The following is a 17,049-nucleotide window of genomic DNA, read 5'->3' as shown; positions in this document are numbered from 1 at the left end:
GCACTTTGCCAATTTCCAAGTGAGCAGACACATGTGAACATTTAATCAGAGTCCAACTGTGCTGAACCAGATGAAATAGATCTGACACTGGTACTCACAGGACATTCTTGTATGGTTTATTTTTATAGTGCCTAACAGAGTAGCAGTTAGGTAATTACAGTACATAAACATTTTTAAAATCACACATGTATGCCTCAACAGATAGTAATACTTAAAGTTCCAGTCCTTTAACTGTTCCCAATGTTCCTTAATACCTAACTGTTTAAAAAATAATAGAGTAAAACATAAAATAAAAATTTGTCCTAAAACTCACAAAACTCAGGTTCTGGTGGACCACCAAGCAAATGCCGACGACTCAGAGATGCTTGCTACCAAACTCATAAGTGTTTTACAGTAGGAATCAACAACAGAGGCCTGGCAACACATCCCCGCTGTTGTGGGAAAGTAAAAAATGATGGGCAGTACACAGGGTAACCAGGGCAAAAAGAGTGATTGTTACTTTGCATGTTCACTATGTCTGAATAGCTTTTGTACTCAGTTTATGTGTAATGTAATTTTTAAAAAGATTTTCTTTCAAACTCCTAATCCTGTAAACTCAGCCTGGGCTCTGACAGTCAAGATGGATTTGTTCCTTCTCACAAGTTGCCAGTAACAAAGATTCTGCAGGACTAAATAAACCCTCATTTACACTTGTGAAATCTCATTGTTTTCAGGTTATGCACCCCAAAGATACCTGCCTGTGCAGCTTTCCCTTTCTCCTTGCCATTAGTGGCTTTGCAGAAATGTAGTTGATTGGAACTTAATAAAAAAAAATTCAGTGAAACAAAAGAAGGAATAGAATCCAACTCCTTCTGTTAGCTGTGTTGGCTCTGCAGTGTTAACACAAATAAGTAACAGTAAAAGCTTGTTTTGTCACTGAAGTCAGCAAAGTTAAGTGATGGCACCAAAGGAGAAAATCTCTAGTTAATTGCTATTTTTATGTAGTCACTTTTCATAGGAGAACTAAACATTAAAGAGATTACAGTAGAACCTCAGAGTTACAAATGCCTCAGGAAAGGAGGTTGTTCGTAACTCTGAAATATTCATAACTGTGAACAAAACATTATGGTTGTTTTTTCAAAAGTTTACAACTGAACATTGACTTCATACAGCTTTAAAACTTTAATATGCAGAAGAAAAATACTGCTCTCCCTTTGTTTTTTTTAGTAGTTTACATTTAATGCAGTACTGTACTGTATTTGCTTTTTTATTTTTTTTTTGGTCTCTGCTGCTGTCTGATTGTGTACTTCCGGTTCCAAATGAGGTGTGTGGTTGACAGGTCAGTTCGTAACTCTGGTGTTTGTAACTTTGAGGTTCTATTGTACCAGCACTTTGAATTGTGAGGAAGCCAATAGGGAGCCAGTAGAGAGATTAGAGAATGGCTCCATGCTCATAACAGCCCACCCCACTTAGGGTATGCCTACACTGCAGCTGCAGCACTAGCCGTACTCTAGCTAGCTCACTAAAAATCTAAGTGAGGCTGCCGCAATGCAGGCTTCAGTTCTGGCTGCATCAGCCTACTTGACCCCCCAGGTGCACACTCACTGAATTCCACACCATGGCACCTGTGCTTCTATTTTAAATGAGCTAGCTGGAGTATAGCTGGGGGGGACATCTGCACAAGCTGCAAATCACACTGACTGCTGCAGGGTAGATGTACTTTTGGGATACAGGTAGTTGCATTTCAGGGGAGGCTCTATGTATTTTGCCGCCCCAAGCACGGCAGTCAGGCGGCCTTTGGCGGCATGCCTGCAGGAGGTCTGCCGGTCCCGCGCCTTCGGCATACTTGCCGTCGAATTGCTGCCGAAACCATGGGACCGGTGGACCTCCCGCAGGCATGCCGCCGAAGGCAGCCTGACTGCCACCCTCACGGCGACCAGCAGGCCACCCCCCGTGGCTTGCCGCCCCAGGGACGCACTTGGAGCGCTGGTGCCTGGAACCGCCCCTGTTACATTCTGCATCAGCTGACGCTTCTGGGCAGTTGGTGCGGATTGCAATAAGCCTTGTGGATACAACGTAAGGAGAGAGGGGGACAGGGATCCAGGGGTGGCTGCTCAGAGGCTGGGGCAAAGCAGCCTGATTTATTGAATCTAGTTCACAGCTCTTTCCATCCCCCTCTTGCAGTGTGGGCACGATACCTTATCTCTTTCCCTGGCTCAGCCAACTTCAGGCTCCATAATCCTGAGGAAGATTCTTTTCATATGAGAGTCAATGGCTAATACAGGGCTTTGTATTTTGAAATAAGAATGTTTAAAGCTTATAATTACAGGCATGAATCCCTAAATCTGATATCTGCTGTGATGTGGCAGGTCCTGTGGGACACTGCACTTCATCCTATGGGTCTGCCCGCACACTTTATTTTGATGGTGGCACTGTCAGATTTTATTATATCAGTGACCACCCTATCTCAATGGCGAGATGTCAGAAATAGAAGAGGCCAAAAGATGGGTTGAAAAATCTGAAGAGAAATGAAAAAGACTGGGACTGTTTAGTTTAGAGAGGAGTTGGCTACTTTTATTTACCCTGTCTCATAATACTAGAAGGGAGCAACCAATAAAATTGGAAGGCAGCAGCTTAAAATTAATACAGTATAATTTAAACTGAAATGATCATAAATAGGTAACAAATTACAACTGATTTTATGGTATGGCAACACCCATTTTTTCATGTTCTCTGTGTATATATATGTTCCTACTGTATTTTCCACTGCGTGCATCTGATGAAGTGGGTTTTAGCCCATGAAAGCTAATGCCCAAATAAATTTGTTAGTCTCTAAGGTGCCACAAGTACTCCTGTTCTTTTTTCTTTGAAAACTAGTGGCCACTAGATATAACTGAAGCTTAATAAGATTTACAAAAAAGATTAGCCATTTATATTATCCAATAATATTGGATAAAACATTAGATTGGATGTGGATAAAAAATTGGAGAGATGTTAAACTCTCTTGCTTCAGGGCATAAAGCTAGTTAATAACTCCTAGGGTTGGGAGGAAACTTCCCACTTGAGGCAGGTTATTTCATAATGTTCATTATGAGTTTTTTCATAGTTGCCCATTATGAGGATCTTGCGCCTTCCTCTGAAGTGTCTGGTCCTAGCTACTGTGAGGCTAGGTCTACACTACCCGCCTGAATCGGCGGGTAGAAATCGACCTCTCGGGGATCGATTTATCGCGTCCCGTCGGGACGCGACAATCGATCCCCGAATCGACGCTCTTACTCCACCAGGGGAGTGGGAGTAAGCGCCGTCGACAGAAAGCCGCAGAAGTCGATTTTGCCGCCGTCCTCACAGCGGGGTAAGTCGGCTGCGATACGTCGAATTCAGCTACGCTATTCACGTAGCTGAATTTGCGTATCTTAAATCGACTCCCCCCTGTAGTGTAGATGTACCCTTAGAGACAAAATACCAGATTAGATAAATCACTGTTCTGACGTAGTATGGCAGTTTCTGTGTTTAAATGTGAGGGAGAACGCAACCATAATTCGGCAATTTAAACTTGTAGCTTGTAACTATGTATTAGCGAAGTTCAATCTCTGCTTTAGTCTTTTCCTGCCTTTTTTTGGTTCACATTTTTTAGTAGGCTAGCCTAGATGCAGAGTTTGTTTAAGCACTGTAGAGTAGAGTATAACCAGGGCTCAATGTGTTTTGTAGAATGCTGTATTTAAATTCTATAGTAAGCTCCCGTTCCCCCCAACCCGCCGACCCCGGGTTCTGTGGTATACAACACTAAATTTTGAGGCAAATAAAAATTATATGGCAGGATAAAATGGAAAAAAAATTCCAAAACAGGATTTCATGTGTGAGCAAATTTCCAATCATTTATCATCCACCATAAACTGATTTGTTATTTTATGTATGTAAATTTAGGAACTTTTCAAAGATGAACAGCTGCATCCATTATATTGGGCATTTTCTGTTTTGACTCTCCTTTGCTACTCCTGTGAATACATGTCACGCCACCAAGGCTATTGCTTTAGTTATTGATAAGAGTCAGAGGATCTATTAAAGTGGTTTCTATAAAAACCTATGATCTTAGCTGCCTCCAAGTAATCCTGTCTATTGCATGATATATGGTGGTGATTCAACACCCATCAAGTATTTTACATATCAAATTTTATTTTGTGCATTTGGAAAGAGCAACTATTCTTTTTCACAGTAGACTTCCACTAAACTCATGCACAAATATGATATTAGAAGTAGAATTCTACATTTCTGCCAATTTATTATGCATTTAAGAATTACATCACACTATTTGGCTGGAAAGTAATGATTTACGTTATGATAATAAATGTAAGTGATAATGTCCTGGATAAAATATTACAGTAATAAAAAGTGATCTAGTTAATATGTATCACACAACATGAAGAACTTGATTTTTTAAAAGCAAAGTCTCCTACCCCACCCCCCTTTATTTTAATTTCAGGCTTTGCTTCCTTCTGTGGTAGGTTATCTGCATTTTGGAGAAAGAAAACAATATTCTTTGTATACTTGAAAATATTAATTTAGAACTTTACTTAGATTATTTCTTACTGAAATAGTACTGATTTAAGAATATGCGGGATCTCTTATGTTTTGATTTGAAGCTTTTTGGAATCCCAAGTAATGGAATTCTAAATAGCTCTGACCTAGCAATAACCTCATGGAGTAAAAATGAAACTTAAAATGCTAAGCTGCTTAATTCTGCTTGCATACAGATTATGTTGCATTCAATAGGTAGATGAGTCAGTGTTGTAATGGTTTCAAATGGACAGATGGTTTCCACTGAATGAATCATCTTAATGAGAATACCAGGATGTTGCTTGAGGTCTTAACAATATAATCAATAGGCATAGAGAATATTGCCTATGTATTAAATTTTGAGGACTGTTGTATGACCAAAATCCAGATCTTTAGTCATTATATTTACTAAGTACCAAGAAAGGGTAAGCAAATATTAAATTTTGTTTTAGATTTTGCTCAAGGAATACTAATGCATTCAAGAGTCAGGCTATATTATGAATTTCTGTAACATTTAGCATATAACTAAACTTTACACATCACAAAAGTCAACATAAACTAAGTTTCCTGTATAACTTTAAAAAAGCAGTATTGTAGTTAAAGCAGCTGTATTTAAATTACAGAACAGGAGTTAAGATTTTTAAAATTTTGATAATTAGTTTGATATTGTTACCTTAGTCATTTAAAAGATTTGTATTTGGTATCATAGCAGCATGACATAAGTAAAAATATGGGCTGAAGGGCACAATTCTCCTCTCCGGTGTACATTGTGGATCTCTTTCATGTGCTTTGCACTCATTTCAAGTATGCAGAACTTCGACTGATGTCATTGGGAGTTCCATATATGGAACAAATGCAAAATATATGGTTGTGACTTACAGTGGAGAACTCTGCCCTTAATTTCAGAAGTACTTTTTCATCATATGAAGAACATTCCTCTTTTAACCACATTTTGTTTGTCTTGTTCTAGGGTGATGGAGAGACATTTGAAAACTACTACAGAAAGCAAAGAAGGAAACAAGCAAGATTAGTTCTGCAGCCGCAATCAAGCATGGTAACGAATACAATTTTTATTAAGTTGCACTGACTTGGAATTTTACTTAAATATTTATTGGTATTTTTATTCCTCAACATTTTTGTTTTTTACTTAAAGCATGAAACAGTAGAAGGCTACAGAAGATATTTCAGTCAAATTGTAGGGTAAGTTTTCTAAATGGAAATCTGTTGCCCTTATTCTTACCCCCCACAATCCTCTCCTCTGTGTAAGACCCATGCCATCTGTATCCAATTGCCACATGGATAATGGCTGCTGCTTCTCTGGAGTGGAGGATTCATCTGTCCGGCACACACATCCTTCCAGTGTAGTGACAGATATAGCCTCTCCATTGAGCTGGGCTCCAGTTGGCAGCGGGTGTGCTTCCCACATCCTGTCCAGAACAGCACCAAGGGCCTGATGCAAAGTCCATTGAAGTCCCAGTTGTTCTGTGGACACGGGCTTTCCGTGCTCCTGTGCAAAAGGATAGGATTTGCTCCATACTGTAATAAATATTTGAAAATAACTGTTGGTTATTTAACTTAATTCTTGTAAATTTTTGTTTTAGTTTCTTTGTAGTGGAAGATCACATTTTACATGTAACCCAAGGATTAGTAACTAGAGCATACACTGATGAACTCTGGAACATGGCACTGTCAAAGATCATTGCTGTTCTTAGAACCCATACGGTAAGTGAGAAGACCTCATGGTAATTCAGTGTAAATCCATTAAAGAGTGTCTGTGTGTTTAAAAGTAGGATAATGTCAAAGTGAAAAATTACACCTACATCATTGTGGGGTTTTTTGTGATTAAAAATTGCTCACATTTGGGAGAGAGCCTGCCAAGCTTTTGTTTTTCCCAGCAGTATCAGGCTGTGAGCCACAGCCATGGGCTATTTGCATAATCCTCCACTGATTTACAACTCTCTGGGTCTTCCAAAAGTGCTCTTAGTCCAGCAGTTTAGAATATGCAGAGTTAATCTACTGTTATTATTGCAATCTGTCCTCATTAGTTTCAACTGACCTCTTCATTAGATCAGATTGAATAGTTCATCACTGAAAGCACCACCAGGAAATAATTCCTAATTATCATTCCAAATACCCTGTTTCCAAAATAAACTCTACCAACAAAACCCTTAGAGCTACCCCTTCAATGCCCCTGTAATAATATGTTTACATTGCAGTAGAGGCATTACTAAAATCTTTAAAATGCTAAAGTGTTATTAACTTAATACAATATTTAGCTGAATATTTCAGTATTTTTAAAATGTATCTCAAATAGTGAAAGTTACCTCTCTATTATCCACCCACAAGAAAACTGGCTATCAGCATGCTGTTTCTGATCCCCCTTGAAAAACAAGGGAATACAGTCATTGATTGTGGTTGACTGCATTTTATCCTGGTAAATTACTTCAAAACGTGCCAAAAGGGTCATAGATGGCATGTTCAGGAAGAAAAATAGAAGATTTGTAACATATACGAAGTGCTGTTATTTCATGTCTCGACTTGTCCTTTTCAGTGTTCACTAATCTTCATTAATTCATGCAAAAATATGTGCTTAAATCATGGAGTTTGGATTTTGTTACCATTTCCCTATTATTACAGGTTGTTTTAGGTTTGAAGAATATTTTATATTTTGTAAATATTTTAGGAAAGCCTGAAAACAATTTGGTTTTTCAAATTGCAACAACTGTATTTTCATCAGGAACATTTCTGGTGAATGCCAGTTAAGTTTTCTTTCCAATCCCCAGCTCATTTTAGAAGGCACTACTAGCAAGTTCAAATTGTTTAGAGATTTCTAAACCACGTATTTTGCAAGGCAGGTGAATGTTTAATCTATTGATTGACAACCATTTATAAAAAAGTGACAATTTAAAGCATTCAAATGTTCTTAAATCTTGTTTCTTATAGAAATAGGACCCTTCATTAAAGGTTTTCTGATATAATTGAAATTGATGTTATTATTTGTTCTCAGGATGCGTAACTCCCATCACAATCAATTATATCATGCTAGTCTGTATTGAGGTGAAGTGGTGACTAGTGCTCTTCTTCTTTGAAGAGTACTTGCAAGAAGCAAAACCATTAGCTTATTTATATAATTACTTGGAGAGTAAAGACACAAAAAATACTGTAAGGCAGACATGTGGGCTGCATTTCAAGCTTGTATTCTTATCCTGCATTACATTGCATGGCCATAAATATTATTTGTATTTTTTTTATTAAAAAAAAAAGATGATGATTAAGACCAAAATATTCAGAATTGGGGACATAAAGATAGAAACATAATTGCAGGATAAATGTAGCCTTATTTTTCAGAGGTGCGTCAACAACTCCTCTTTGACTTCAGTAAAAGTTGCAGATGCTTAACACCTCTAAAAATGAAATCATATTGCTGTAGCTGCCTAATCTTATACACCCAAGTTTGCAGATATTAACATAATATGTAAACATTTTGCTCAGAACTTTTCCCTTTAGAAATCAGTCTTGAATATGCTATTGTGTTAACATTGGTTAGATTGAGGCTTAATGTTTGAAAGTACTATTAAGGTTCCTGATTTAGCAAAACACTTCTGCATGTACTTAGGTCCCATTGACTTCAATGAATGGAGCTTCAATGCATCTCATTCATGGTGTGCATAAGCACTGACTCCATGGGTGCTCCAGGGCTGGAACACCCATGGAAAAAAATAGTGGGTGCTCAGCACGCACTGGCAACCTGCGAGTCAGCATCTCTCCCTCTCCCTCCCCTCCTCCCCCCTGCACCTCCTGCTCACTGGTGGCCCCGCTGATTAGCTCCTCTGCCTCCCGCCCGCTGCGATCAGCTGTTCTGCAGCATGCAGGAGGCGCTGAGGGGGAAGGGGGTGAAGCAGGGGCAGGAAGAGGCAGGGGGAGGAGGTGGATGGGGGTGGGAGCTTAGAGGAGTGGAGTGGGGGCAGGGCCTGGGCAGAGCAGGGGTCAAGCACCCCCCGGGATCTGAGTAAGTCAGCACCTGTGATGGTGTGCATCACTTTTCATATTCCAGCTGGTCTTGTCTGAGCTCTTCCTGTTAGGACAAATTTTGTAATAGCTTTGTGATATGAACAAATACCGTATATAATTGGACTAAGTTAAGAAAAGGTGGGTGAGGTAAATCTTTTATTGGACCAACTTCTGTTAGTGCAAGAGACAAGCTTTCAAGGCTTGCAAGAAGCTGGGAATGGGCGACAGGGGATGGATCACTTGATGATTATCTGTTCTGTTCATTCCCCCTGGGGCACCTGGCATCGGCCACTGTCAGAAGATAGTATACTGGGCTAGATGGACCTTTGGTCTGACTCAGTATGGCCATTCTTATGAAGAGCTCTGTGTAAGCTTGGAAGCTTGTCTCTCTCATTAGCAGAAGTTGGTGCAATAAAAGATATTACCTCACCCACCTTGTTTCTCTAATATCCTGGGGCCAGCAAGGCTACAAGAACACTGCACACATAAATTAAGATATGTAAATCTAAATTGCTTTGATCAACACAAGAACTTTACTAGTGGTATAAAGCTAGTAAGTTTAACCTGCTGTACCACTGTAAGTTGAAAATGTATTTACTGTTTGATTTAAATAACTTTTACAAAATCAATATTTTTTTATTTCCAGTCATATTGCACTGATCCTGATCTTGTTTTAGAGCTGAAGAATCTCATTGTTGTGTTTGCTGATACTTTGCAGGTTGGTGTTATTTTGATAATTGAATTAAAATACCTGGAGCCAAATTCTGCCTTTGGATATGCATGTGCAACTGCCATTGGTTTCAGTGGAATTGCATGCATGTACCAAGAACAGAATTAGGTAAGATGTTTTAAATAATGAAAATATATTACCTAGCTTTCTTCTGCTGGCTCCCCCTTAACACAACCTTCTTAATTTGTGCCCACCACAGACCGCCTAGGTGTCCAGTTGTGCACTGAAAAAAATCTTTGACTGTCAGTTTTTGTAATTTGTTCGAAAGGGTATTACATAACATTAAAATAAATGTAAATATTATATTTTTGTAAACATTTCATTTCTAATTTATAGCAAGTAGTATTTCAGTTCAGTCATTGAATTTGCTGCTTGGAAAACCAGTTATGTTTTATTGCTGGTCTGCTCTTGAATCATTGATAAAACAGGTAAAACACATAGATTAAATACCAAGTTAAAAACATTTAAAAGTAATTTGTCACATTTTGCCATGAACACTGTAGTATTTCTAAAATAAACAGAGTATCAGGTTTACAAATTAGTAGATCATGTTTAATAGTACCTTTACCTGTTGAGTCCTGTAACTTGTACAATAGTGGTACAAAATTGCATGATAAAATAACCCCTCTTAACATATTGAAGCACTGTATGATAAGTGATCATAGTAGTTCTTGAATTATTTGTCCTTTTTATTTTTGTACTTTAGGGTTATGGGTTTCCTGTGAATCGACTGTTTGATCTTTTATTTGAAATAAGAGATCAGTACAATGAAACACTGCTTAAAAAATGGGCTGGGTTGTTCAGGTTAGTATTACAAAATGAAAAAACATCTCAAAATACTCTGTCAATTAGGGTTGGTTTAACTACTCAGTAATTGTGTCTTTGAATCAAATCTGCTTTTTTCTGTTAAATTACAAATTTATTTAATTAAATACTCATTTTCTAAATTTTAGTTAACTGAGTACAGTATACTATAGCTTGACCCAATAGGACTAAAGGTCTTTTGGCATTTCTATTATGAATTGACCTGAATGGATATAGAACTTGCAAACTGTAAAATTTACTTTCCTCCAGCATGAAAGTTTGCATTCATTTTATACAAAAATTAATATCAGTTTGGATCATTTTGCTAGAGAAAGGTGGTAAAATTAATAATCTCTTTCCTATTTCAGTAATGCTGTGACTTTTTCTAGTTTAAAAACAACATTGAAAATGAAATATTACAGATTTTCATAGATTGAGTTGGGCTGATGTCATTGTACAATAATTCTAGGCAATATGACATGGGGAGGCTAACCTTGAGTTCTTATATATTATGCTATTATAGGAGCATCATAAAAGTGACGCCTTTAATTTGGATGGGAACAAGGGTACAGAAAAGGTTATTGTTTTGTTGTTAGTGAGCATTCCTTTGTATCTCTCTTGGCAGAAACTGGGTGCTTTTGATGCAACTGCTCTGCTTCTATGTCTGCCTTAAAAATAATTTGAGAGGGAAAATGGTAAACCCAGAATTAAGGGGGTTTTGAAGCTTTAATCTGAAGTTCCTATTTCAGATAGAGAATGATCCCAAGGTGCCCTGGGTGCATTTACAGTGGAAAAAAATACATTTGTGTTGATCACGTTAACTAACACAATGTTAAACATTCAGTGTAGACAAGGACTGCCATATTTATTGAGTTAGCTGTTCATAGTTAACCATAGGGTAGTCCAGCTAATATGAAGTCCCTGTCTATACTGATTTATATGATCTGAAGAGAAATTAGAAAATACTAAGCTGTGCTTTGCATTGTGTTAATTAAAATATGTTCTAAAATGGTGTAATATTCCAGTATGGACAAACCTTCTAGGGTCATGTAGATTGTGAAAAAGTCATTGCATGGATAAATGCGATCCCAGTGCTGCAGTAAGTATTACTCAATCTCCCAAAATGCTGTTTGGAATTCTGGATCAATACTGAATTCAGTTCTCCACTTTTGGAATTGTACATCCAATCTGATGTCAGTGAAAAGCTTTGTATTCATTTATGTGTTCACTTATTTATGATGTTTTTAAGTATTAATCCATCTCCTGACTGTGCTGATTTTGCTAACTCTGAACAGGGATATTTTTGAAGCAGATAATTACAGCCCTATCCCTGTAGCAAATGAAGAGGAGTACAAAATAGTGATTAGCAAATTTCCTTTTCAAGATCCAGAACTTGATAAGGTAAGAACAAGTTTTATATTACAAAAGTTTACTTTAAACCAATTAAACAGAGTTAGGAATGTAATGAATTTTGTAATTAAAAAGTAATTAAAGTTTGAATAACAAGGTAGATTAAGAGGCTAAATCACCTTTTTCATGGGTAATTATCTAGTTATAAATAAACATGAAAATTCAAGATGCAGTCATTTAATCTGAAATTTTAGTGAGTAATGAAGCCTATAGTTTTGTAAACAAATTAATAATCAACTTTTAATAATTAATACAATTTTTGTTTAATGACAGTTAACTTTTAAGTTTTGCTACAGCATATCAGGTTTCATAAACCACAGTCTATGAGGTACTGTAGCATTACAAAATGTAACAAACAACTACAAGGTCTATTAAAAATATATTTTTTGTAAATTAATTGTTTGGGTGCTGCTGAGCTCATTCGTTATGTGGGACAAAACATACCTGAGGTTCTTCCCTATATGAACTGTGTGTGTTCCTTTGAGGCCTTAGCATTCCAGTAGAGAGTTCTTGTGGATTTCTCTATGTACAGCTACAAAGTTCTTAAAGAAAATTTGCTCCCTTAAAAAAAAAAAAAAAAAAAAAAAAAAAAGAAAGATGAGACTAGTATGTTGTGCAAGCCAAATGTGTTGTGTAGGTAGTAGCAGGCAGGAAGTAGAGGACCCAGGTTTGTGGTATTAGTTATATCTCACTAGTTCCTAGAAGCCCCAAACAAAACTGAGACCCAAATAGACAGTTATTCCCACTGTTTACCATAAAACAGTTTTTTGTAGGGTCCACCACTGTAGGTATCTTCTTAGTTTTGCAGATATTTTGAATCTGCCATTCAGCTGTCATTTATCTTTCCAAATGTAACAGCTGAATACCATGTGTATGTTACTGCAGTGAAGTGGAAGAAGATTAAAGAGGGTTTTATGATGCTTAATGAGCGTAAGCTTTATTTATAGATGAACATATATGATGGACTATAACAATCTATTAAAAATGTTAGGATGGTCATGACTTTGATAGTACTTTAACTCACTGTCATACTATGTTTACCTTTTCAAATTGTTATTTTTTATTAATAATCAGTTTTCTTAACTGTATAATAATAAAGCAATACCAAAATTGGAAACAAATAAATAAAACACAATATCAGCAATATATAGTACACCACATAGGTCTTACATTCAGTCTTATGAATAGTATTTGTCATGACAGACTTAGCCAATAGGGTGCCTTAATTTTATATTGTATTAAACCACTATAACTATTCCATTACTTATACAAATACGCAATCTTAGACCATCCGCTATGCATATAAATGAGCCATGAGAATTCAAAATTGAGTACTTTGTCAATGAGGGTAGAATGTCATTCACTAAAAAGGGAATGCATTCTATGAACCATTCGTTTTCCATTTGACTTATAACTCAGAAAGGCACTGTCATTTTAAACTGAACAACACTCGGTTTACAGATTTTTCTGTGGACCAGATTTCAGTCTGGTATTTAGCTGCAGTCTAGTATGCTTGAGAATACAGGTGGGAATTGGGAGTTGCGGCTTCTGTTCCCAACTCTGCTATTGACCTTCTTTGAGGCATTGGGCAAGTCACTTCACATCTGCATGACTCTGCTAATTCAGCTGTACAATGCGGGATAATGATTCCTACACATTTGTAAAGATCTTTGAGAGCTATAGATCTAAAGCACTGCATAATGCAGGATATTATTAAAAATAACATGCTCTAGATTGTTTTATCTCTTGTGTATCCATTACTTCTTCCCCAGATAGAGCTAATGCTCTTGTGTGTTTTTAAATTGACATATAGCATAATGCGTACATTCATGGCCCTTGCACAAAAAGTATCTTAGTTTTTTGGTGACCATTGTTTGAAGCATCCCCCTCTAAGGTACTGGGTTTTGCAGGCCATTCTGCAATTTGGTGGAATCAGGCTTTCTGTTTTACTTGACCACAAAGGCAGGTAGTGTTCTGCAGACATGTGAGAAACTTCTTCACAGAATACCCTGTGTCCTAGGAGAAAATGCACTGAGTTAAGAGCCAGGAGGCCATGAGTTAAGATATTGCCTTTGTTGACTGCTGTTTATATTCCCATATACTTGAGAGCCCTGTGCTGCCTAAGGGTTACAAGGCAGTCAAATATTAGCCTGCATCATTTTACAAATAAGTTAACAGAGGTTGCATAAGGCCACTTCAGGCAGAGTTGGGAATAGGGACCAGATCTGTAATATGGCAAACCCAAGTCTTATGCACCTAAGTTATATTGACTTTTAGATTGAGTGTGCTAAACCTGTAATATTTTGTTTATGCAATCTCTAATCACTGTGTTACACTCCCCTCTCACATTCAGGGATACAACCCATGATTTCTGATCACTGTTATTCTCCTGCTGTCTAGCAAATTCTTGTGTTACCCACTGGGAAAGTGGGTAGTGTGGCCTCCTGTAGTGGTTGGTCCTCACAGAGGATAAACAACTACTCCTGTCTGTCCAGTGGTAGAGGATCTGAAGGTTCTAGACTTAAACCCTGCTGATAACCCATGTAGGGAGTCTGTTTAATGGCATGATATAACTTGTTTTTTTCAGTTTTTTTTTTAATGGTCTGTTCAGTTCTCACACAGCGAGAAACAGGTTTTGTAGTTAAAATAGTACATGATCATCGGTCAGTGATAGTGTGATGCACAGCACAATACGGATGTCCCACATTGTGGCCATTTGTTCCACATGTTGGTAGGTTTGATGGCTGAGGGGTATGGTTTGAAGAGTGTCAAATTAAGTAATCCAACTTTTTTTACATCATAACTATTACATGGTGACTCTGATCTGTTGTTACCTTCATTGTCTTGTGGTAATGCCAGTTGTGAATTATCATTGTCCTTGCAGATGGGTTAAATTCTTCAGTCACTGGAAGTCAATGGTCATTGAGAATTCAATTATAATGAATTCCATACAGAAAAGGCTATTGTTTGGGGTTTAATAAAATTTTTGTTTTCTTTTTATACTACAAAATAAATGTAAAAAGTATCAGTGTGATATGTTATTTCTTACAAATTACTATGGCTTACAAAATATATTTATAATTAATTTGAAATTGTATTATGATATTTAAATGAAATAATATATACGTATTGGTTGAGATTTGCAAAGCAGCCTAGAGCATGTATGCACAGTAAAATTAATGGAATATTTGTGTCTAAATCCCCTAGGCTGCTGTGCAAATCTCAACCATTGTATATCATTTGGACTTTTTTTTAACATCCTTGATCTGAGAACGGCACAATTCTTCTCAAAGTGCTTGTCCATATAAATGTTCCTCTCTTGGTGTGTACTTGTCTCATGCACATGAGATTGAAGTCTTTGGCCAACAGTGTCTTTTGGAGCCACATTTGTGCCCTGAATGTGTCCTTGTGCTCCTATACCAAGGGCATAAAGGGCAGAGCAGCCCAACTGCTGCTCACTTCCTTTTCACCACCTGTGGTTGCGAGATATCCATATCTAGACACATCCCTTAGCTGTTTACTCTTCTCCAGTTTTGTGTAAATATTAATGTCAGTTTAGGAATAGTTAATTAGAATTAGTTGTACACTGGAACATTTTTGATAAATTTTAGTTTGAAGAAGTTTTTATTTTCTTCCCTTACTGGGAACTTCTTCCCAACACTGGGGCTTCAGGGTGTCTAACTCCACGTCTCTTGATTTTAAGTAATATCCTTTCTGCAAGGCAGCAATACCTATACATGATGGTCTTACCAGGTGCCTTTTTTGTTGGGAATCTCATATCCCCAGCATATGTTCCATCTGTAAATCCTTTTCTAAAATGATTTTGAAAGCTAGGGAGGCTCATGTATAGCTGTTTTCATTGGATTGTTCTATGCGACCAACTTAAGATCAGGGTACAGCTGACGCCACTGGACAAACTGCATATCAGCACAGGAGTTCTTGTGCATGGGTTCTTGGAGCTCTTGAGCCCCATCCTCTAATGCCCCAACTTTGGACTCAGTAGGACAGTTAAATCTAAGTCCTCACAAGGAAAGGAGCATCACTCCTTGGGTAAAGTGAAAGGCAGGTTTCCTATTAAAACCTCCAGTAAAAAGAGGTCCAAGTCACCTCACAGATCCTATTCCCAAGAGATTCCTCAGCCCAAATTGACTACTAGCTGGTACTGGACTTCTGGTACCGTATTGGCATGGTACTGGACTGCTGGTACTGTATTGGCATGCTAAATCAGTGGCTACCTTGACACCAAGTAATTCAGCTTTAGCAGCCCCTCCCTTAGACTTTGAATATCAATTTTTCTCATCTTCTGAGTCTCAGCATAGTGGACAGGAATCCCTTACTTTTTTCTCTAGGGCAACTTCCTACAAATTTTATGGGTTGGAAAAGGAATTGAGAGTTTCATTTAGATCCATATCCCATTGGGAGAATAAGGGTAGACCTCCCCGGTATCCTCCTCTGTGGCCCTTGGGTCTCCATCCATATAACATCCTAAAATGGCCCTATTGGAATCCTGGGGGTTCTTATCATCCAAGACAACATACCTATATACCACCATCTACAGGGATATCCTACTCTCGTACTTGTCAGGAACTGCAATCGCTCCATTAACAGCACATGAACCTGGCTTGAGGGAGGGATAGTGGTTTGAGCATTGGCCTGCTAAAACCCAGGGTTGTGAGTTCAGTCCTTGAGGGGGCGATTTAGGGATCTGGGGCAAAAAAAATCTGTCTAGGGATTGGTCCTGCTTTGAGCAGGTGGTTGGACTAGATGACCTCCTGAGGTCCCTTCCCAACTCTGATATTCTATGATTCATGGGAAATTTCCGAGGAGAAGCTGCCTCAGACTGGAGATGTAACTATGTTTGTATCATTCTTAGGTGAAGCAGTGCTCCCCTGTATACTGTCTCAGCTGGATTTATTTCAAATATTTCAAAGATCTACTTAAAAGTGTAATGGAAGGGTAGCAGATTGACTACAAATTCCTCTAACAGAGGTATGAACATAAGAACATAAGAACGGCCGTACTGGGTCAGACCAAAGGTCCATCTAGCCCAGTATCCTGTCTACCGACAGTGGCCAATGCCAGGTGCCCCAGAGGGAGTGAACCTAACAAGTAATGATCAAGTGATCTCTCTCCTGCCATCCATCTCCACCCTCTGACAAACAGAGTCTAGGGACACCATTCCTTACCCATCGTGGCTAATAGCCATTAGTGGACTTAACCTCCATGAATTTATCCAGTTCTCTTTTAAACACTGTTATAGTCCTACCCTTCACAACCTCCTCAGGTAAGGAGTTCCACAAGCTGACTCTGCGCTGTGTGAAGAAGAACTTCCTTTTATTTGTTTTAAACCTGCTGCTTATTAATTTCATTTGGTGACCCCTAGTTCTTGTATTATGGGGATAAATAAATAACTTTTCCTTATCTACTTTCTCCACATCACTCATAATTTTATATACCTCTATCATATCCCCCCTTAGTCTCCTCTTTTCCAAACTGAAAAGTCCTAGCCTCTTTAATCTCTCCTCATATGGGACCCTCTCCAAACCCCTAATCATTTTAGT

General features: G+C 38.0%; 1 protein-coding gene across 8 annotated transcripts in view; it reads left to right on the top strand.

Moving 5' to 3' along the window:
• The window catches only part of EXOC6 (exocyst complex component 6), a 184,453-nt gene that overhangs the window by 65,993 nt on the left and 101,411 nt on the right, over positions 1–17,049 (top strand). For all 8 annotated transcript variants that reach the window (XM_034777841.1, XM_034777839.1, XM_034777837.1 and 5 more), the window contains exons 9-14: positions 5,504–5,587; positions 5,687–5,733; positions 6,135–6,255; positions 9,191–9,262; positions 9,981–10,078; positions 11,374–11,479. In XM_034777841.1, coding sequence (XP_034633732.1) covers positions 5,504–5,587; positions 5,687–5,733; positions 6,135–6,255; positions 9,191–9,262; positions 9,981–10,078; positions 11,374–11,479 — 528 coding nt within the window. The remainder of the gene's footprint in view (positions 1–5,503; positions 5,588–5,686; positions 5,734–6,134; positions 6,256–9,190; positions 9,263–9,980; positions 10,079–11,373; positions 11,480–17,049) is intronic.

Source organism: Trachemys scripta, chromosome 7 (assembly GCF_013100865.1).
Source record: "Trachemys scripta elegans isolate TJP31775 chromosome 7, CAS_Tse_1.0, whole genome shotgun sequence".
Taxonomy (NCBI): Eukaryota; Metazoa; Chordata; order Testudines; family Emydidae; genus Trachemys; species Trachemys scripta.
The sequence above is the reverse complement of the archived record's forward strand: the minus strand, read 5'-3'. Positions and strand labels throughout refer to the sequence as shown.